The 23,555-nt window shown below is 41.6% G+C and overlaps 1 protein-coding gene across 1 annotated transcript in view; it reads right to left on the reverse strand.

The window, feature by feature from the left end:
• Positions 1–23,555, reverse strand: part of SLC25A16 (solute carrier family 25 member 16) — a gene marked incomplete in the record, with an annotated part of 246,804 nt that overhangs the window by 62,966 nt on the left and 160,283 nt on the right. Inside the window, 1 exon segment of the mRNA XM_053691840.1 lies at positions 4,175–4,241. Coding sequence (XP_053547815.1) covers positions 4,175–4,241 — 67 coding nt within the window.

Genomic DNA, 23,555 nt, shown 5'->3' on the forward strand with positions numbered 1-23,555 from the left:
CAGATCCGGTCCCGGATCGGGGGCCATCCCTTCATGCTGTTTTGGTAGCAGTGGCAGGCTTCTTGGCCTGCTTACCCTTGTTCCAGCCTTGCATCGGTCTCCAGGCTGGTTTGGGTTGTGAAGTATTACCCTCTTGCTTAGAGGATGTAGAATTAGAGGCTGGTCCGTTTCTGCGAAAGGGATGAAAATTAGGCTTATTTTTAGCCTTAAAAGACCTATCCTGAGGGAGGGCGTGGCCCTTTCCCCCGGTGATGTCTGAAAAATCTCTTTCAAATCAGGACCAAACAGTGTTTTACCCTTGAAAGGGATGTTAAGCAATTTTGTCTTGGAAGACACATCCGCTGACCAAGACTTTAGCCAAAGCGCTCTGCGCGCCACGATAGCAAACCCTGAATTTTTCGCCGCTAATCTAGCTAATTGCAAAGCGGCATCTAAAATAAAAGAGTTAGCCAATTTAAGTGCTTGAACTCTGTCCATAACCTCCTCATACGAAGATTCTTTATTGAGCGACTTTTCTAGTTCTTCAAACCAGAAACACGCTGCCGTAGTGACAGGAACAATGCATGAAATTGGTTGTAGAAGGTAACCTTGTTGAACAAACATCTTTTTAAGCAAACCCTCTAATTTTTTATCCATAGGATCTTTGAAAGCACAACTATCTTCTATAGGAATAGTAGTGCGTTTGTTTAGAGTAGAGACCGCCCCCTCGACCTTGGGGACTGTCTGCCATAAGTCCTTTCTGGGGTCGACTATAGGAAATAATTTTTTAAACATAGGGGGAGGAACAAAAGGTATGCCGGGCCTTTCCCACTCCTTATTTACTATGTCCGCCACCCGCTTGGGTATAGGAAAAGCATCGGGGGGCACCGGAACCTCTAGGAACTTGTCCATCTTACATAATTTCTCTGGAATGACCAAACTGTCACAATCATCCAGAGTAGATAATACCTCCTTAAGCAGTGCCCGGAGATGTTCTAATTTAAATTTAAATGTTACAACATCAGGTTCAGCTTGTTGAGAAATTTTTCCTGAATCTGAAATTTCTCCCTCAGACAAAACCTCCCTCCTGACCCCTTCAGATTGGTGTGAGGGTATGTCAGAACAGTTATCATCAGCGTCCTCTTGCTCTTCAGTGTTTAAAACAGAGCAATCGCGCTTTCTCTGATAAGTAGGCATCTTGGATAAAATGTTAGCAATAGAATTATCCATTACAGCCATTAATTGTTGCATGGTAATAAGTATTGGCGCACTAGATGTACTAGGGGCCTCTTGTGTGGGCAAAACTGGTGTAGACACAGAAGGGGACGATGCAGTATCATGCTTACTCCCCTCATTTGAGGAATCATCTTGGGCAATATCATTATCTGTGGCATCATTGTCCCTACTTTGTTTGGACACTATGGCACAATCATCACATATATTTAAATGGGGAGAAACCTTGGTTTTCATACATATAGAACATCGCTTATCTGATGGTTCAGACATGTTAAACAGGCTTAAACTTGTCAACAAAGCACAAAAAAGTTTTAAAATAAAACAGTTACTGTCACTTTAAATTTTAAACTGAACACACTTTATTACTGAATATGTGAAAAAATATGAAGGAATTGTTCAAAATTCACCAAAATTTCACCACAGTGTCTTAAAGCCTTAAAAGTATTGCACACCAAATTTGAAAGCTTTAACCCTTAAAATAACGGAACCGGAGCCGTTTTTACATTTAACCCCTATACAGTCCCAGGTATCTGCTTTGCTGAGACCCAACCAAGCCCAGAGGGGAATACGATACCAAATGACGCCTTCTATAAGCTTTTTCAGTGGTTCTTAGCTCCTCACACATGCATCTGCATGCCTTGCTTCTCCAAAAACAACTGCGCATTAGTGGCGCGAAAATGAGGCTCTGCCTATGACTAGAAAAGGCCCCCAGTGAAAAAGGTGTCCAATACAGTGCCTGCCGTTTTTTTAAAACAATCCCCAAGATTATAATAACTATTAAGAGTTATAATCTGCAAAATATGCTTAGCAAACTAATCGTTTTAGCCCAGAAAAATGTCTACCAGTTTTTTAAGCCCTTATGAAGCCCTTTATTCTTTTACTTAATCTAAGAAAATGGCTTACCGGTCCCCATAGGGGAAATGACAGCCTTCCAGCATTACATAGTCTTGTTAGAAATGTGGCCAGTCATACCTCAAGCAGAAAAGTCTGCCAACTGTTTCCCCCAACTGAAGTTACTTCATCTCAACAGTCCTGTGTGGAAACAGCAATCGATTTTAGTAACGTTTGCTAAAATCATCTTCCTCTCACAAACAGAAATCTTCTTCTCTTTTCTGTTTCAGAGTAAATAGTACATACCAGCACTATTTTAAAATAACAAACACTTGATTGAAGGATAAAAACTACTACATTTAAACACCAAAAAACTCTTAACCATCTCCGTGGAGATGTTGCCTGTGCAACGGCAAAGAGAATGACTGGGGTAGGCGGAGCCTAGGAGGGATCATGTGACCAGCTTTGCTGGGCTCTTTGCCATTTCCTGTTGGGGAAGAGAATATCCCACAAGTAAGGATGACGCCGTGGACCGGACACACCTATGTTGGAGAAATATTTTTGCGACAAGAATGACGCAATAAAGTTTAGCATTTGACGTACCCGCAGGCCTAATACCCGCAATAGCAAGAAGTAGTCAATTGAAAAAAGACTAAACCCCAGGTAAGAAATACATTTTTTAAAATGTTTAAATTCCCCAAATATGAAACTAACAGTCTGCTGAAGGAAATACATGAACCTGACTCATGGGAAATATAAGTACAATACATATATTTAGAACTTTATATAAATGCATAAAGTGCCAAACCATAGCTGAGGTGTCTTAAGTAATGAAAACATACTTACCAAAAGACACCCATCCACATATAGCAGATAGCCAAACCAGTACTAAAACAGTTATCAGTAGAGGTAATAGTAAATTGAGAGTATATCGTCGATCTGAAAAGGGAGGTAGGAGATGAATCTCTACGACCGATAACAGAGAACCTATGAAATAGACCCCGTTAGGGAAATCATCGAATTCAAATAAGTGATACTCCCTTCACGTCCCTCTGACATTCGCTGTACTCTGAGAGGAATCTGGCTTCAACAATGCTGAGAAGCGCATATCAACGTAGAAATCTTAGCACAAACTTACTTCACCACCTCCATAGGAGGCAAAGTTTGTAAAACTGAATTGTGGGTGTGGTGAGGGGTGTATTTATAGGCATTTTGAGGTTTGGGAAACTTTGTCCCTCCTGGTAGGATTGTATATCCCATACGTCACTAGCTCATGGACTCTTGCCAATTACATGAAAGAAAGAGGAACAAATAGTTATTCCTTGGGAGAGGAAGGGGGAAAGTGCCACTGATATTCCGATATATCTTTCTTGTTCTACTTCTGAGATTTCGGAAACTCAAGTGACCCTGACTGGATAGTAACTAAGTTTTACGGATATTCCTTATAAAGGTAGAAAAAGAAGGGGAGGGTTCCACTAATGTGTTTGTTTTTTCCTCTTTTTTAGTTATAAAATCTGAAAAACTCCAACGGTGTATACTTTAGTGCTTGTTTATCTCTGGTAAAAGAGAATATCCTAGAGCGATGCAATGACACCGATGTTATTCTATGTGGCCTTGGGTGGCTGTTTATTTGTTAGGCTGTTTATCATGTGGGACCAAAACTCTGTTAAGATTTATTCAATGGTTTGGGGGGTTTTGCGTTTTGATGCCCTGCGTGGCTATTCACTTTCCATCTTGTATATTTCCATACCCTGTTGGATTAATAAAATAAATTTGGGGAAAAAAAATGTAGAGGATTTTAGATGTGTTACGGCTGCTAAACGCTTTCTCCGCATGTTATCACCTGATAGGTCGGGTTATTTTAATATCGGCACATTTTTATCTTTGGCTTTTTGTGGACAGCACAACCTGAAGTACCAGATGTATCCTGAGTTCTGCCTATTCTAGGTATTCTTCTCTAACATTTGTGCCTTACCCCTAAGAGCCCAACCGCCATTGGTAAATTATTCTAGAAGTTGTACAGTCATTGTGTTCTTGTTATGAATACTTTTATTTTCTTGCAGTGATATACAGCTGTACAATAAATACACAAAATGCTTTGCACTATAATCTGGTATAAGATGGGTACCTGCATAGGGTGCCATCCCTATAATTGTGGGCACAAGTCCTCTGTAAAATCCTCTGACACCACCTTCCTACAAAAATACAAAGGTAAAATAAGTAATTGCGCTTCACAAAACGAAAATAAGCACTGTGAGAAGTACCATATGTGTCACATATCCCCGTGTATGAAACCAACAAGTCCCAGGAACCAATGCACTTAAAATTCCTGTTCTGTTTACTAACATTTTGTTTTTTTTCTACATTTGTATAAAATCTACGTGTGGGATTCCTACATATATACGTATCATCTATACGTGTATACATATATATACATTGGTTTTCTACTACATATATACGTATCATCTATACGTGTATAAATATATATACATTGGTTTTCTACTACATATATACGTATCATCTATACGTGTATAAATATATATACATTGGTTTTCTACTACATATATACGTATCATCTATACGTGTATACATATATATACATTGGTTTTCAACATTTGTATAAAATCTACGTGTGGGATTCCTACATATATACGTATCATCTATACGTGTATAAATATATATACATTGGTTTTCTACTACATATATACGTATCATCTATACGTGTATACATATATATACATTGGTTTTCAACATTTGTATATCTTCAACGAGTTGGTTTTCTACATATACATATATTCTATGTGTTGGTTTCCTACTACATATATACGTATCATCTATACGTGTATACATATCTATACGTTGGTTTTCTACATATGTATATCATCCATGTGTTGGTGACTTCTCAGTCTCAGATCACTGTATACACTTTATATGGTACAGTACTCACACACCTGCACTTAGCTCCTCAGTCTCAGATCACTGTATACACTTTATATGGCACAGTACTCACACACCTGCACTTAGCTCCTCAGTCTCAGATCACTGTATACACTTTATATGGTACAGTACTCACACACCTGCACTTAGCTCCTCAGTCTCAGATCACTGTATACACTTTATATGGTACAGTACTCACACACCTGCACTTAGTTCCTCAGTCTCACATCACTGTATACACTTTATATGGTACAGTACTCACACACCTGCACTTAGCTCCTCAGTCTCAGATCACTGTATACAGTTTATATGGTACAGTACTCACACACCTGCACTTAGCTCCTCAGTCTCAGATCACTGTATACACTTTATATGGTACAGTACTCACACACCTGCACTTAGCTCCTCAGTCTCAGATCACTGTATACAGTTTATATGGTACAGTACTCACACAACTGCACTTAGCTCCTCAGTCTCAGATCACTGTATACACTTTATATGGTACAGTACTCACACACCTGCACTTAGCTCCTCAGTCTCAGATCACTGTATACACTTTATATGGCACAGTACTCACACACCTGCACTTAGCTCCTCAGTCTCAGATCACTGTATACACTTTATATGGTACAGTACTCACACACCTGCACTTAGCTCCTCAGCCTCAGATCACTGTATACACTTTATATGGTACAGTACTCACACACCTGCACTTAGCTCCTCAGTCTCAGATCACTGTATACACTTTATATGGTACAGTACTCACACACCTGCACTTAGCTCCTCAGCCTCAGATCACTGTATACACTTTATATGGTACAGTACTCACACACCTGCACTTAGCTCCTCAGCCTCACTGTATACACTTTATATGGTACAGTACTCACACACCTGCACTTAGCTCCTCAGCCTCAGATCACTGTATACACTTTATATGGTACAGTACTCACACACCTGCACTTAGCTCCTCAGCCTCAGATCACTGTATACACTTTATATGGTACAGTACTCACACACCTGCACTTAGCTCCTCAGCCTCAGATCACTGTATACACTTTATATGGCACAGTACTCACACACCTGCACTTAGCTCCTCAGTCTCAGATCACTGTATACACTTTATATGGTACAGTACTCACACACCTGCACTTAGCTCCTCAGCCTCAGATCACTGTATACACTTTATATGGTACAGTACTCACACACCTGCACTTAGCTCCTCAGTCTCACATCACTGTATACACTTTATATGGTACAGTACTCACACACCTGCACTTAGTTCCTCATCTCACATCACTGTATACACTTTATATGGTACAGTACTCACACAACTGCACTTCAGCTCCTCAGTCTCACATCACGTATACACTTTATATGGTACAGTACTCACACACCTGCACTTAGCTCTCAGTCTCACATCACTGTATACACTTTATATGGTACAGTACTCACACACCTGCAATTAGCTTCCTGCAGCCTCATCACTGTATCACTTTGGCCTCAGTACCACACACCTGCACTCACTAACACTTTATATGGTACAGTACTCACACACCTGCACTTAGCTCCTCAGTCTCAGATCACTGTATACACTTTATATGGTACAGTACTCACACACCTGCACTTAGCTCCTCAGCCTCAGATCACTGTATACACTTTATATGGTACAGTACTCACACACCTGCACTTAGCTCCTCAGCCTCACTGTATACACTTTATATGGTACAGTACTCACACACCTGCACTTAGCTCCTCAGCCTCAGATCACTGTATACACTTTATATGGTACAGTACTCACACACCTGCACTTAGCTCCTCAGCCTCAGATCACTGTATACACTTTATATGGTACAGTACTCACACACCTGCACTTAGCTCCTCAGCCTCAGATCACTGTATACACTTTATATGGCACAGTACTCACACACCTGCACTTAGCTCCTCAGTCTCAGATCACTGTATACACTTTATATGGTACAGTACTCACACACCTGCACTTAGCTCCTCAGCCTCAGATCACTGTATACACTTTATATGGTACAGTACTCACACACCTGCACTTAGCTCCTCAGTCTCACATCACTGTATACACTTTATATGGTACAGTACTCACACACCTGCACTTAGTTCCTCAGTCTCACATCACTGTATACACTTTATATGGTACAGTACTCACACACCTGCACTTAGCTCCTCAGTCTCACATCACTGTATACACTTTATATGGTACAGTACTCACACACCTGCACTTAGCTCCTCAGTCTCACATCACTGTATACACTTTATATGGTACAGTACTCACACACCTGCACTTAGCTCCTCAGCCTCAGATCACTGTATACACTTTATATGGCACAGTACTCACACACCTGCACTTAGCTCCTCAGTCTCACTGTATACACTTTATATGGTACAGTACTCACACACCTGCACTTAGCTCCTCAGTCTCAGATCACTGTATACAGTTTATATGGCACAGTACTCACACACCTGCACTTAGCTCCTCAGCCTCACATCACTGTATACACTTTATATGGCACAGTACTCACACACCTGCACTTAGCTCATTAGCCTCAGATCACTGTATACACTTTATATGGTACAGTACTCACACCTGCACTTAGCTCCTCAGTCTCAGATCACTGTATACACTTTATATGGTACAGTACTCACACACCTGCACTTAGCTCCTCAGCCTCAGATCACTGTATACACTTTATATAGTACAGTACTCACACACCTGCACTTAGCTCCTCAGCCTCAGATCACTGTATACACTTTATATGGTACAGTACTCACACACCTGCACTTAGCTCCTCAGCCTCAGATCACTGTATACACTTTATATGGTACAGTACTCACACACCTGCACTTAGCTCCTCAGCCTCACATCACTGTATACAGTTTATATGGTACAGTACTCACACACCTGCACTTAGCTCCTCAGTCTCAGATCACTGTATACACTTTATATGGTACAGTACTCACACACCTGCACTTAGCTCCTCAGCCTCAGATCACTGTATACAGTTTATATGGTACAGTACTCACACCTGCACTTAGCTCCTCAGCCTCAGATCACTGTATACACTTTATATGGTACAGTACTCACACACCTGCACTTAGCTCCTCAGCCTCAGATCACTGTATACACTTTATATGGCACAGTACTCACACACCTGCACTTAGCTCCTCAGCCTCAGATAACTGTATACACTTTATATGGCACAGTACTCACAGACCTGCACTTAGCTCCTCAGTCTCAGATCACTGTATACACTTTATATGGTACAGTACTCACACACCTGCACTTAGCTCCTCAGTCTCAGATCACTGTATACACTTTATATGGTACAGTACTCACACACCTGCACTTAGCTCCTCAGTCTCAGATCACTGTATACACTTTATATGGTACAGTACTCACACACCTGCACTTAGTTCCTCAGTCTCAGATCACTGTATACACTTTATATGGTACAGTACTCACACACCTGCACTTAGCTCCTCAGCCTCAGATCACTGTATACACTTTATATGGTACAGTACTCACACACCTGCACTTAGCTCCTCAGTCTCAGATCACTGTATACACTTTATATGGTACAGTACTCACACACCTGCACTTAGCTCCTCAGTCTCAGATCACTGTATACACTTTATATGGTACAGTACTCACACACCTGCACTTAGTTCCTCAGTCTCAGATCACTGTATACACTTTATATGGCACAGTACTCACACACCTGCACTTAGCTCCTCAGCCTCAGATCACTGTATACACTTTATATGGTACAGTACTCACACACCTGCACTTAGCTCCTCAGTCTCACATCACTGTATACACTTTATATGGCACAGTACTCACACACCTGCACTTAGCTCCTCATTCTCAGATCACTGTATACACTTTATATAGTACAGTACTCACACACCTGCACTTAGCTCCTCAGCCTCAGATCACTGTATACACTTTATATGGTACAGTACTCACACACCTGCACTTAGCTCCTCAGCCTCAGATCACTGTATACACTTTATATGGTACAGTACTCACACACCTGCACTTAGCTCCTCAGTCTCAGATCACTGTATACACTTTATATGGTACAGTACTCACACACCTGCACTTAGCTCCTCAGCCTCAGATCACTGTATACACTTTATATGGTACAGTACTCACACACCTGCACTTAGCTCCTCAGTCTCAGATCACTGTATACACTTTATATGGTACAGTACTCACACACCTGCACTTAGCTCCTCAGTCTCAGATCACTGTATACACTTTATATGGTACAGTACTCACACACCTGCACTTAGCTCCTCAGTCTCAGATCACTGTATACACTTTATATGGCACAGTACTCACACACCTGCACTTAGCTCCTCAGCCTCAGATAACTGTATACACTTTATATGGCACAGTACTCACAGACCTGCACTTAGCTCCTCAGTCTCACATCACTGTATACACTTTATATGGTACAGTACTCACACACCTGCACTTAGCTCCTCAGCCTCACATCACTGTATACACTTTATATGGTACAGTACTCACACACCTGCACTTAGCTCCTCAGCCTCAGATCACTGTATACACTTTATATGGTACAGTACTCACACACCTGCACTTAGCTCCTCAGTCTCACATCACTGTATACAGTTTATATGGTACAGTACTCACACACCTGCACTTAGCTCCTCAGCCTCAGATCACTGTATACACTTTATATGGTACAGTACTCACACACCTGCACTTAGCTCCTCAGTCTCAGATCACTGTATACAGTTTATATGGTACAGTACTCACACAACTGCACTTAGCTCCTCAGTCTCAGATCACTGTATACACTTTATATGGTACAGTACTCACACACCTGCACTTAGTTCCTCAGCCTCAGATCACTGTATACACTTTATATGGCACAGTACTCACACACCTGCACTTAGCTCCTCAGCCTCAGATCACTGTATACACTTTATATGGTACAGTACTCACACACCTGCACTTAGTTCCTCAGTCTCACATCACTGTATACACTTTATATGGTACAGTACTCACACACCTGCACTTAGTTCCTCAGTCTCACATCACTGTATACACTTTATATGGTACAGTACTCACACACCTGCACTTAGTTCCTCAGTCTCACATCACTGTATACACTTTATATGGTACAGTACTCACACACCTGCACTTAGTTCCTCAGTCTCACATCACTGTATACACTTTATATGGTACAGTACTCACACACCTGCACTTAGCTCCTCAGCCTCACATCACTGTATACACTTTATATGGTACAGTACTCACACACCTGCACTTAGCTCCTCATTCTCAGATCACTGTATACACTTTATATAGTACAGTACTCACACACCTGCACTTAGCTCCTCAGTCTCACATCACTGTATACAGTTTATATGGTACAGTACTCACACACCTGCACTTAGCTCCTCAGCCTCAGATCACTGTATACACTTTATATGGTACAGTACTCACACACCTGGACTTAGCTCATTAGCCTCAGATCACTGTATACACTTTATATGGTACAGTACTCACACACCTGCACTTAGTTCCTCAGCCTCAGATCACTGTATACACTTTATATGGCACAGTACTCACACACCTGCACTTAGCTCCTCAGCCTCAGATCACTGTATACACTTTATATGGTACAGTACTCACACACCTGCACTTAGTTCCTCAGTCTCACATCACTGTATACACTTTATATGGTACAGTACTCACACACCTGCACTTAGTTCCTCAGTCTCACATCACTGTATACACTTTATATGGTACAGTACTCACACACCTGCACTTAGTTCCTCAGTCTCACATCACTGTATACACTTTATATGGTACAGTACTCACACACCTGCACTTAGCTCCTCAGCCTCACATCACTGTATACACTTTATATGGTACAGTACTCACACACCTGCACTTAGCTCCTCATTCTCAGATCACTGTATACACTTTATATAGTACAGTACTCACACACCTGCACTTAGCTCCTCAGTCTCACATCACTGTATACAGTTTATATGGTACAGTACTCACACACCTGCACTTAGCTCCTCAGCCTCAGATCACTGTATACACTTTATATGGTACAGTACTCACACACCTGGACTTAGCTCATTAGCCTCAGATCACTGTATACACTTTATATGGTACAGTACTCACACACCTGCACTTAGTTCCTCAGCCTCAGATCACTGTATACACTTTATATGGCACAGTACTCACACACCTGCACTTAGCTCCTCAGCCTCAGATCACTGTATACACTTTATATGGTACAGTACTCACACACCTGCACTTAGCTCCTCAGCCTCAGATCACTGTATACAGTTTATATGGTACAGTACTCACACACCTTCACTTAGCTCATTAGCCTCAGATCACTGTATACACTTTATATGGTACAGTACTCACACACCTGCACTTAGCTCCTCAGCCTCAGATCACTGTATACACTTTATATGGTACAGTACTCACACACCTGCACTTAGTTCCTCAGTCTCAGATCACTGTATACACTTTATATGGTACAGTACTCACACACCTGCACTTAGTTCCTCAGTCTCAGATCACTGTATACACTTTATATGGCACAGTACTCACAGACCTGCACTTAGCTCCTCAGCCTCAGATCACTGTATACACTTTATATGGTACAGTACTCACACACTTGCACTTAGCTCCTCAGCCTCAGATCACTGTATACACTTTATATGGTACAGTACTCACACACCTGCACTTAGTTCCTCAGCCTCAGATCACTGTATACACTTTATATGGTACAGTACTCACAGACCTGCACTTAGCTCCTCAGCCTCACATCACTGTATACACTTTATATGGCCCATTGCTCACACACCTGCACTTATTGTGTCCCCCACTTGATCCGATCCCGGACCGGGGACAGACCCTCCATGCTGACTCAACTGACTCAGCTGCGGAATTCTTAAGTTGCTTCCCCTTGCTCCAAGACTTACTGGGTTTCCAAGAAGACTTGGATTGTTCCTGCTTGGAAGAGAGAGAGAGGAAGACTTTAATTTATAAAAGGAAAGAAGATGACTCTGATATCCTTTAGATCTGATCCTCTAGTCTTATGGTAAAAAAGACCATTTTCCACCTGAAATATCAGAAATTATTTCTGCCAGACCAGGAACAAACAAGGTTTTACCCTTGTAAAAAAGTGCCAGATGCTTGGACTTAGAGAAAACATCATCTGACCAAGAATTTAGCCACCAAGCTCTGCAGGCTAGGACATCTTGACTTCCAGTCTAATGACTTGCATGTTAGCATCAGAAATAAAGGGATTGGCTAGTTTGAGAGCCTTAAACCCATCCTGGATCTCCCCCAACGGAGTCTCTATAAAAATGATACAGATAAGGCGTTGCACCAACAAAATGCCACACCTGCTACTTTGACAATACAAACTGCAGGTTGCCATTGAAGACCTAAAATAACTTTCCTCAAATAAGCTACCAGCTTTAGACCATGGAATCCTAAAAGGAGCAGCTATCCTCTATAGGGATCAAAGTTCCTTAAACCAGAGTAGAAAGAACCCCTTCTACTAAAGGCCCCGTGCGCCATGAATCTTTAATGGAGTCAGCGACAGGAAACATCTTTTTAAAGAGGGGAGACGGCTTCTCCCATTCCTGTGAAATAATCTCTGTTGCACGGTCTGGAACAGGAAACACTTCCACGGAGGAAGGAACATCATAGTATTTATTCAGCTATAAGTATCGGAGTCGTCCAAAGTAGCCAAAACCTCCTTTAACAATACACAAAGGTGTTCAAGCTTAATTCTGTAGATTACTTCTTCAGCATCAGATGAAGGAATTATACTGTCCGAATCTGAGATTTCACCCTCAGAGGCTACCGACGTATCCTCCTCATCAGACCTATGAGGAAGACAACCTGTGTAGCAGGAGATAGAACAGAAACCTTACTTTCTGAATCTCTAATTTTCCTCTTGTGTTTCCGTATAGCATAGAAAAATCAGATAATGCTGCAGATACCGCAGAAGATACCTGTGCAGCAATTTCTGCAGGAAATATATGCCTCCAGGAGGCTGAGAGGAACCGCAGGGCACTGCATGTGACACCATTGAGGCTTGGGACGTTATAGGAGAAGGTTGTGGCAGACTCCTACTCCATGTCAGACATGACCCTAAAAACAGTTTGACTAAAACAAAAAGGAAATTTATGCTTACCTGATAAATTTATTTCTTTTACGATATGACGAGTCCACGGATTTCATCCTTACTTATGGGATATCGCCTCCTGGTCAGCAGGAGGATGCAAAGAGCACCACAGCAGAGCTGTATATATAGCTCCTCCCTTCCCTCCCACTCCAGTTATTCTACCGAAGTTAGGAAGAGAAAGGAAAAGCCAAGGTGCAGAGGTGACTGAAGTTTAACAAATATAAAAACCTGTCTGAAGAATTGACAGGGCGGGTCGTGGACTTGTCATATCGTAAAATAAATACATTTATCAGGTAAGTATACATTTCCTTTTCTTTTACAAGATATGACGAGTCCACGGATTTCATCCTTACTTATGGGATACAATACCAAAGCTATAGGACACGGATGAAAGGGAGGGGCAAGACAGGAACCTAAACGGAAGGCACCACTGCTTGAAGAACCTTTCTCCCAAAAACAGCCTCGGACGAGGCAAAAGTATCAAATTTGTAAAATTTGGAAAAAGTGTGAAGAGACGACCAAGTTGCAGCCTTGCAAATCTGTTCAACAGAAGCATCATTCTTTTTTTTTTTTTATATCTTTTTATTTGATTTTCTTCAACACAACAAACACAAAAAACAGAAAAACAAAAACATAAAAAACAAAAGGGTTTGTGAAAGCACAGATTCCATGTCAATAATAAAAATCAGCAGATTTACAACTCCCAACCTTCGCCTATACCTTGTGCCTTAATAAATGGAAAAAAAAGGAAAAACATTTATCTGACATGAAAAATACAGCAAGTTGGACGGAGACAGAGCTCCCAGAGCTTACACCGCTCCTTCCTCTCTTCTCTCCCTCCCTCCTTCTCACTTCCTCCCCTTTTAATTATTTATTTATACCAGCAGGGGATACATTGAATTTCAATTACATATTTTGCGCCTCGCAGGGCTATAAATTTACATATTGGTCAGCCATAAGAAAAAAAAAAAAAAGGGGGGGGGTCTGTTTCCACTCCCCTCCTCCACCCGATGGACTGTATTCTGCAGAGCCTCGCAAAGTAAAAGCTGAAACAGCCTGATATATTAGTGCTCTCTACTAGAATTATTACCAAGCTCCTAAAAGTATCAATTCAGAGTTTCTGAACGGGAAGATTATATCATTTATTTCCGTATCTGGCAGGGATTTAATAAATATTGACCATTTGCTGAAAAATTGTCTAATGTCCTCTTCGTTATCTAGATTAGTGTCTCTTTGTTCTAAGAGACACTGTTTCTTTAAACAATGTTTAATCCCTGGAATAGATGGTGGTATCTTAAGCTTCCAATTTTTAAAGATTAGGTATCTAGATGCCAATATAGAGAGGAGAATTAACTTATCGTTTATTTGATATGGATTTTGAATCGGAAGCCCGAATATTACTTGAAGCTGTGTTATTGCTGATAGCGGGATTTTGAGTGTTTTAGTAAGCCAGTACTCTAACTTCCACCAGAGGTGTCTTATTTTAGGACAATCCCGCACCATGTGCATTAAATCTGCTGCCGGCAATGAACATTTTGGACAGTGACTGAAGCCATGGTTACGGAATTTACTACCTTTTTTGGGGGTAAAATAAGAGTTATGTAGTAATCTAATATGTGATTCTCCCCAGGTAGCTGACAGAGTAGCTTGTGCTACTTTCTGGATTGATAATTGAATGAATTCAGTGTCAATATTGGAATGAGGGATCATCTGGTTCCATAATAGTGTGATTCTATCTAGCTCCAAATTCGCTTTGCCAGAATTGATCAATTGGTAGCATAAGGAAATTGATCTCTTGCCCATTATCATAGAGTTTTAGCCAGCTTTCCAGTTTGCCCAGGGACCAGGTCAAATCTGTTCCTTTCATAAGCTCTGTAACAAAATGTCTGCTTTGTAAATATGCAAAGAAATCCCTGTTATCAATTTTAAATTCATTTTTTAAATCTTCAAAAGTTTTTACACATTTTCTCTCTTGATCAACCAGATGTATCACCCTGTCCAAGCCCTGGGAGTACCAGGTCTTGAAGAGTGGGGAACTTAGCCCTGCCAGAAATTTCGGGTTTCCCAGAAATGGTAAAAATTGCGAAACTTTACAATTTAAAGATAGGATTTCACCCACTTTCCACCATGCCCTCAGTGGGCCCATAAGAGTTTTACATAATTTGATTTCCCTTGGTAATTCTTTGGGTGGGCAATGGATTAATGCTGAGGGAATATATGGATAGGAAATAGATTCCTCTATTAGATTGTTTGTTACATAGTTACTCCGAAAGATCCAATCAGCAACTATTCTCACCAGAAATGCATAGTTATAAAGACAAATGTTGGGCAAGGCAAGGCCTCCGTACTCTTTTGAGAGAGATAATTTCTTTAGCGAAATCCTTGGTCTCTTCTCTTGCTATATAAATTTACTCACTGCACTATTAAGTGAACGGATATCTTTTTCCAATACAATTAATGGGGTGTTCTGGAGTACATAGAGATAGATATTGGCAGGCCCTGCCAATTTTTCAATTTCTCCCTTATGATTTTTAAAATTGGTGTGATGTTGAGATCATACAACTCTACAGGGTTCGAGGAGATGAAAATTCCTAGGTATTTAAAAGAATTTATTGCCAAGCTAAAGGGGATGTTGGCAGGAGAATTATTGTTTTTTCTAAGCCATAATAATTCAGATTTTGCATGGTTGATTTTATAGCCTGAAAAAGAACCAAACCTGGTGGCAATGTCCAAGAATTTTGGTATGCTGATTTGAGTGTCAGATAGATATAAGAAGACATCATCCGCATAAAGAGCTATTTTTATAGTCTGATTTCCAATTTTAATTCCTGGAAGAGAATGTCTGATCATAATTGCCATGGGTTCTATTGAAACGTTGAAGGGCAGGGGGGAAGAGGGGGCAACCCTGCCTGGTCCCTCTTCCGAGGGTTATCTGTGGTGAGATAATATTGTTCACAAGCAGCCTTGTGTACGGTTCTTTATACAAATTGGTAACAAATCTCAGAAATTCTCCTTTAAAGCCAAACTTGTCTAAAGATGTAAAAAGATGGTCAAAGTGGATTGAATCGAAGGCTTTTTCTGCGTCTATTGAGACGATAGCCAGATCAGTTGCGCCCCCCCTCTCCCCGGCCCCCCGACATCACCTTAAAATATTCTGTTATGACCAAGGCTTCTCTAATTTTTGCAGAGGAATTTCTTTTAAATAGGAACCCTGCCTGATCTGGGTGGATGATGTTGCCCAGTGATAGCTGTAGACGCCTAGCAAGGATAGAACAAAGAACCTTATAATCCACGTTTAGGAGGGCTATTGGTCTATAAGACTCCTTTAATGTGGGGTCCTTCCCACCCTTCAAGATCAGGATCGTGTTAGAAGCAGAGAAGAAAGTGGCTACTGGCTCGCCTTTAGAATAAATGCTATTGTATAAGTTGTTGAGATAAGGTACTATCTCCATGTTCATAATTTTATAAAATTCGTTCGGCATGCAATCTGGACCTGGTGATTTATTGGCGGGAAGGTCTGAAATGACCTTTGTGATCTCGTTCTCTGAAATTGGGGCATTGAGCATTTGAACCAAGTCAACTGAAATTTTAGGATGGGAAATTTCATCCCAGAATTGCCTTTTCTGTAAGAGATCCGAGCTTCTATAGGAATAAAGATCCTGATAATAACTAGTAAATGCTTGTGCAATCTCTTCAGGTTTTTCTATAGAAACGCCATCCTGTTGTATATGTTCAATAAAAGATGATTTTTTCTCTTTTTTGACCAAATTGGCAAGGAGTTTGCCGGATTTATTCCCGAACCTATATAGTCTAGCTTGCAGTTTTAAATCTCTCTGTGCTTCCTGGAAGACCGCAAAAGTGTCCCTGACATCCTCTGATATATTTCGCCCAGTTTCTTGGAGAATTTTCCAAGAGATAAGAATTATAAGAGTTGATTACTGAGTTAATAACTTCCCTTTCTCTTGATCTTATTTTCCTCGTTCTCATAGCAGTGTAGGCTATTATTTCCCCCCTAAGAACAGCCTTCGCGGCCTCCCAGAAAAGCAAAGGTGAATCTATATGGTATTGGTTATGAGATACATACTCGGCAAACTTGAGTTTGAGCCAGCTCTTGAACTTCAAGTCTGATGCAAGAAATGAGGGAAAAATAAAACGTGATGTTCTGTTTTTAAGCTGGTTCGTTTGAAATTCTACATAGATTGGACCATGGTCTGAGAGAAAGATAGGGAGGATACCCGACTTCACCTCTGACCCAGACACCCTGTTATCAATAAGAAGTAAATCGATCCTAGACAGTGTCTTATGGGCCTTAGATAAACAAGTAAAGTCCCTGGCGTCAGGGTTCTGAAGTCTCCATATATCCTTAATTTCCAAGTTCTGCATAATTGATTTCAGTAATTTGGTTTCTAAATTATCTCTTTTTTGCTTGGTTGATTTTGTTGTGAGCCTATATCTATCCAGCGGGCAATTGGGAGCCATATTAAAATCTCCACCAAGAACCAGATGTCCCTCTTGAACAGCAAGTATCTTGGCCTGTAATTTAGACCAAAAAGCTGGGTCAAGCTTGTTGGGGGCATAGACGTTACATAACGTGTAGATGTCTTTGTCAATTTTTATCTTTATCAATACAAACCTGCCCTGCATATCTGCTTCACTGTATCTAACCTCTGGATTTATTTTTTTACCTAGCAAGATAGCTACCCCTCTTTTCCTTCCCACACCTGGGGGAAGAAGATTTCTTTGACCCATGTTGCTTTAAGTTTTAAAGACTCTTCTGAAGATAGATGAGTTTCTTGTATAAATGCTATATTAGTATTTAGTTTTCTGAAGTGTGTGAGGATAGATTTTCTTTTAATGGGGGTGGAGATCCCACCCACATTCCAAGATACTACTTTAAGGTTTACCATCTAAGGATGAAAAAAGAGAGAAAAAGAAAAAATGGTGTCCCACAGGGTGGAAGAGGGGAGGGAAAAAAAACCAAAAAAAAAAAACCCTGCAGCATCAAGTATAAACATAGATTGAAAAGCATTGGTGTCCTATCTTTGACCTGATAAATGTCTGACTAACAAGTTAGATTCTTTTAAATATTGGTCTACCTCCAGGGTAGAGTTGAAAACCCGAATGTTTGCACCATCTGTAATTTTCAATTTTGCTGGGTAGATGATAGTGGCCTGGTGGCCTTGTTGGATTAATTTGGAACAGATTGGAGCTAATGCTCTTCTCTTGGAGGATGTCTCTATTGAGAAATCCTGAAAGAGGAGGATTTTAGATTCTCCTAGCAGTATGGATTGATTTTTACGAAAAAATTGCAGCAGCGTAACTTTATCTTGAAAATTAAGGAGCTTGGCAATCACAGGTCTTGGCCTGTGATTCACTTTGTTATCTGTCCATGGTTTCCCTAGCCTATGCGCTCTTTCAACTATGATTTTAGGATAGTTAGGTGGCATTTTGAGGAGTTGCGGAAGTGTTTCTGAAATGAGCATATTCAAGTTCTCATGGGTCCCATCCTCAGGAATTCCAATTATCCGTATATTGTTCCTGCGGGCACGGTTTTCGAGGTCTTCTAATTTGGCCTGCAGGATAGTGATAGATGAATTGGCTGCCTCTAGATCGGCACTATGTGATGTGGTGAGGTCTTCCAGGTCTGAGACCCTTTGTTCGACCTCATTAATTCTATTGGCAAATTGTCTAACTTCGTGTGACAGTAAGGTGATATCTTGCTTGATCTCAGTTTTAAGTACTTCGAAGTTAGGTGTCAGGGCCTCTGAGATTTTAGTGATCAGTATTTGCATGTTGAAGGTGTCAGATGGTAGAGGTAATATGGCCGGGATTTGTGGCTCGGTCAGGGTGTCTGTAGTGTTTTTAGCTCTTCTATCTCTTTGCCTTGCCGCCATCATTGGCGAGGGAGTCTTCGAATGAGTGTGAAAAAAATGTTTCCATGTGCATCAGTGTATTAAGAAATAAAAAGGGAATTATTCCTAAGGGGAGAGTCCTCCCAGTGACTAGTCAGGTAATTTATAATGAAATAGTGAGGATAAGGGGTGAGACCGTGGAGGAATAGTGCGAGTGCAGCAAAATTTGATGGTGGGGTGAGGGGAAGAAAAAAAAAAAAAAAAAAAAAAAAAAAGGGGGGGGGGGGGGAGTGAGGCCTAGGCCAAGTGAGGTGAATGGGTTTGCTCGCCAGTGGCGGCAGCAGGAAAGAGGAATTATTTAGAACTGCCCTTAACTTTAATATTAAGATAGACACAGATGGGACCCACAAGGACTTGTGATAGAATTTAGGCAGGCAAGTGCCTCCTGCGAATTAGGTTTAGAAAAAGAAATTCAGCCTCAATTTATGCCCTTGTTTTCGCCCTGTTACAGGAGAGACAATGTCGCTAGAAATAATACTTATAACTAAGAGTACGTATACTCTATAGTTTGCCTGATGCTTGTCAGGGAGGACCTAGGATAGGCTAATTTGAACTATGCTTAGTTATAGGCCTTTCAAATTGCCTTACAGGATTTTTAATGCTGATTAATGCATAAAGGATAGATAATATTTACAACCTATAAGTTTATCTTCTTTTACTGTGTAAATACCGAAGGATTTGGCCTTCCTAAACCGCTGACCTCAGAGATTTATCCTTCAATCAGTGTGCTAGATTAAAGATTCAGAGCGTATAGGCTTTCTAAGATGGGCCCCCCAGTAGAGAAAATAAATTATTGGTAGACAAAAACTATATAGTGATTGAGTCAGCCTTTGCTCTATATAAACAGTTTGTGCTGAGTAACAGTAATAGTAATTCTAAGAGAGCTCTTGGCAGCAATAGATTAACTATTGTAAAAGAGTAGGCCTGGCAGGCTTAAAGCTTAGGTGGAAGTAAATGAGCTGTCTAGTCTGATTTAGGAAATTCAAAAGAAAGGACTAATGGGGGCTCTAGCAGTGTTTATTACATAAGATATTCAGAAATATAAATTCTGAATTCTAGTTTAATTAACCAGAAAGTCAGACGCAGATCCCTATTGGACTTCCCCCATCTATCTCATTCTAAGAATAGCAATAAAGGTTTTATAAATCAGTATTGAAACTGCCCACATAGGAGAATAATTTACTTGCAAAACATAAATTAAATTATGCTATGGTAGGACTAATTTTTACAATTTGACTTTTAGGGTCTTTGATGCTTTTTATCACAGGAAAGATATGTACTTGCAACAATACATTTTTCTGTGGTATGTGTTTTTCTTCTCCTTCCCTTCCCTCCCTCTTAGTATAGCAGTTTTATTTACTCTTATTATGAATGATATCTCATCCTTCAACCTTATGTCAAGTTTAAGATCATAGCCTATGCAATATATATTTACAAATGAATTCAAGCGTGACTTATTGCAAGATACAAAAAACAAAAGCAGAGAAACTGCCAGCGCCTTTGCTAGCACAGACCTTATATGTTTAGATATACTTTGATGAGTACCAATATTGCTTGGATAAACCACAGAGATTAAAGACAATCACACATATATACAGAGAACTGCTTCAGTATTAACTCTTGAGAGTCCAGCCTATAATTGAGAAGCACAGATCAGCCAGTGCTCTGTAGTGCCTTTTCCTGTTTCCCCACACAGGAGCAGGTCCTTCAAGATACAATCAATGGGAGGTATACAATTTAATAATACAAATTATAGCATGGATGTTACGCAAAACCTCCACAATTTCCCTCTATAGAGAACCAGAGGACAGCAGTCCCAGGAGAACGTCTCTCTGTGCCCCTGAATACATCAATCTTCCAAGGTCAGTCTAGCAAAGCACTGCAGACTAAAAATTTGGCTCCAAACTATACATTCGCTAGGTCGTCAGAAAGTTCAACAAAGCACCCTGATGTCCGATGGGATCCAGGAATTCAACTCTCTGCACACAACCCCCTGGCTCAAACTGCTGTCAGCCCCAGCAAAGAACAAGTTCAGATGCAACACAGACAGTCCCACAGCAGTTCTCTGGCCCCCTGCTTCACTCTACAACTGTTCCTACGGCAGTATGACTTCTAGCTTAGCTAGAGAACTCACCCCCTCCTGTGGTGTTCGGCCTTTTCCTTGATGGTTGTCAGGTCGTTTTCCGGCGGTTTTGGCCCAAGTGACGTATCCGGCGCTCCCGAGTTGGCTCTCCCGATGAGGACCGCACTCAACTCCCCCCATGCAGCACCGGTGGGGGGGGGAGTGGGCGGCGCCGCACCAGGCAGCCGATCAACAGAGGGACTAGCTGTGCTTCCGGTCCACGCTCCCAAGCCGGGCCCAACTCCCCCCCGCGCAGCACCGGTGGGGGGGGAGAGGGATGAGCCCCAGCCGACAGGGCCGGGAAACAGAGCAACCGCTGGCAGGTAAATTGGAGAGCCGACTTTGACGCTTGGCTGTCAGATGTAATAGATACAGAGAGGGGGGAGGATCGATGTCTGGAAAAAGTGACTCAGTTCCGTTATGGGGTAAGGAGAGAGCAGCAGGGGGAAGTTTTAGGCTTGTTGATAGCAGGAGCAAGCCAGGTCAGTGGCGCTAAATATAGTGAGAAAAACCTTTTAGCTTGAGTTGGTTTTAGTAGGTTGAAGAGTGTTTCTGGAATCCAGGTAGCTAACGATAAAGGTCCAACAGTGGGATGGTGTGCCACTGTTGATGGGCCCGGAGTAGTTCTTGTGACTTGTCCAGAGGGAAGCCCCAAGCCAGGGGCCGGCGCGAAAAGAGTACCGCCAACGTCCAGGAGACTGGAGAGACGAGCTCAGCTACAGCTGTGTAGCTCCTCCTCCACCGGAACCCAGCCAAGAGCCCAGAAGCATCATTCTTAAATGCCCATGAGAAAGCCACAGCCCCAGTGGAATGAGCAGCAATTCTCTCAGGAGGCTGCTGTCCAGCAGTCTCATAAGCAAGACGGATGATACTCTTCAGCCAAAAGGAAAGAGAGGTAGCCGTAGCTTTCTGGCCACTACGTTTCCCAGAAAAAAAAACAACAAATAATGAAGATGATTGACGAAAATCCTTAGTCGCCTGCAAGTAAAACTTCAGGGCACGAACCACGTCTAAGTTATGTAACAGACGCTCCTTCTTAGAAGAAGGATTAGAACACAAGGAAGGAACAACAATTTCCTGATTAATATTCTTATTAGAAACAACCTTAGGAAGGAAACCAGGTTTGGTACGTAAGACCACCTTATCAGAATGGAAAATAAGATAAGGAGAATCATATTGTAAAGCTGAAAGCTCAGAAACTCTGCGAGCAGAAGAAATAGCAACCAAAAATAAAACTTTCCAAGATAACTTAATATCTATGGAATGCATAGGTTCAAACGGAACCCCCTTGAAGAACATTAAGAACTAAATTCAAACTCCAAGGAGGAGCAATTGGTCTAAACACAGGCCTGATTCTAGTCAGAGCCTGACAAAAAGATTGAATGTCTGGAACATCTGACAGACGTTTGTGTAACAGAATAGACAAAGCAGAAATCTGTCCATTTAAGGAACTTGCTGACAACCCTTTCTCCAAACCTTCTTGGAGAAAAGATAAAATCCTGGAAATCCTAACCCTAGTCCATGAGTAGCCCTTGGATTCGCACCAATAAAGATATTTACGCCATATCTTATGGTAAATCTTTCTGGTAACAGGCTTACGTGCCTAAATCAAAGTATCAATGACCGAATCAGAGAACCCTCACTTAGATAAAATCAAGCGTTCAATCTCCAAGCAGTTAGCTGCAGAGAAACTAGATTTGGGTGACGGAAGGGTCCCTGAATGAGAAGGTCCTGCCTCAATGGAAGCTTCCATGGTGGCAGAGAGGACATGTCCACCAGATCCGCATACCAAGTCCTGCCCGGTCACGCAGGAGTGATTAGAATTACCGAAGCCCTCTCCTGTTTGATCCATGCAATCACCCGGGGAAGGAGAGCAAACGGTGGAAACACATAAGCTAGGTTGAACGACCAAGGCACTGCCAAGGCATCTATCAGTTTGGCCTGAGGATCCCTTGACCTGGATCCGTATCTTGGGAGCTTGGCATTCTGACGAGACGCCATCATATCCAATTCCGGTCTGCCCCATCTGAGAATCAGAGCGGCAAAGACCTCCGGATGGAGTTCCCATTCCTCTGGATGAAACGTCTGTCTGCTCAGAAAGTCTGCTTCCCAGTTGTCCACTCCTGGGATGTATATTGCTGACAGATAACAAGAGTGAGCCTCCGCCCACCGAATTATCTTGGATACTTCTGTCATCGCTAAGGAACTCCTTGTTCCTCCCTGATGATTGATGTAAGCCACAGTCGTGATGTTGTCCGACTGAAACCGGATGAATTTGGCCGTAGCCAACTGAGACCAAGCCTGAAG

This window comes from Bombina bombina, chromosome 9, assembly GCF_027579735.1.
Source record: "Bombina bombina isolate aBomBom1 chromosome 9, aBomBom1.pri, whole genome shotgun sequence".
Lineage (NCBI taxonomy): Eukaryota > Metazoa > Chordata > Amphibia > Anura > Bombinatoridae > Bombina > Bombina bombina.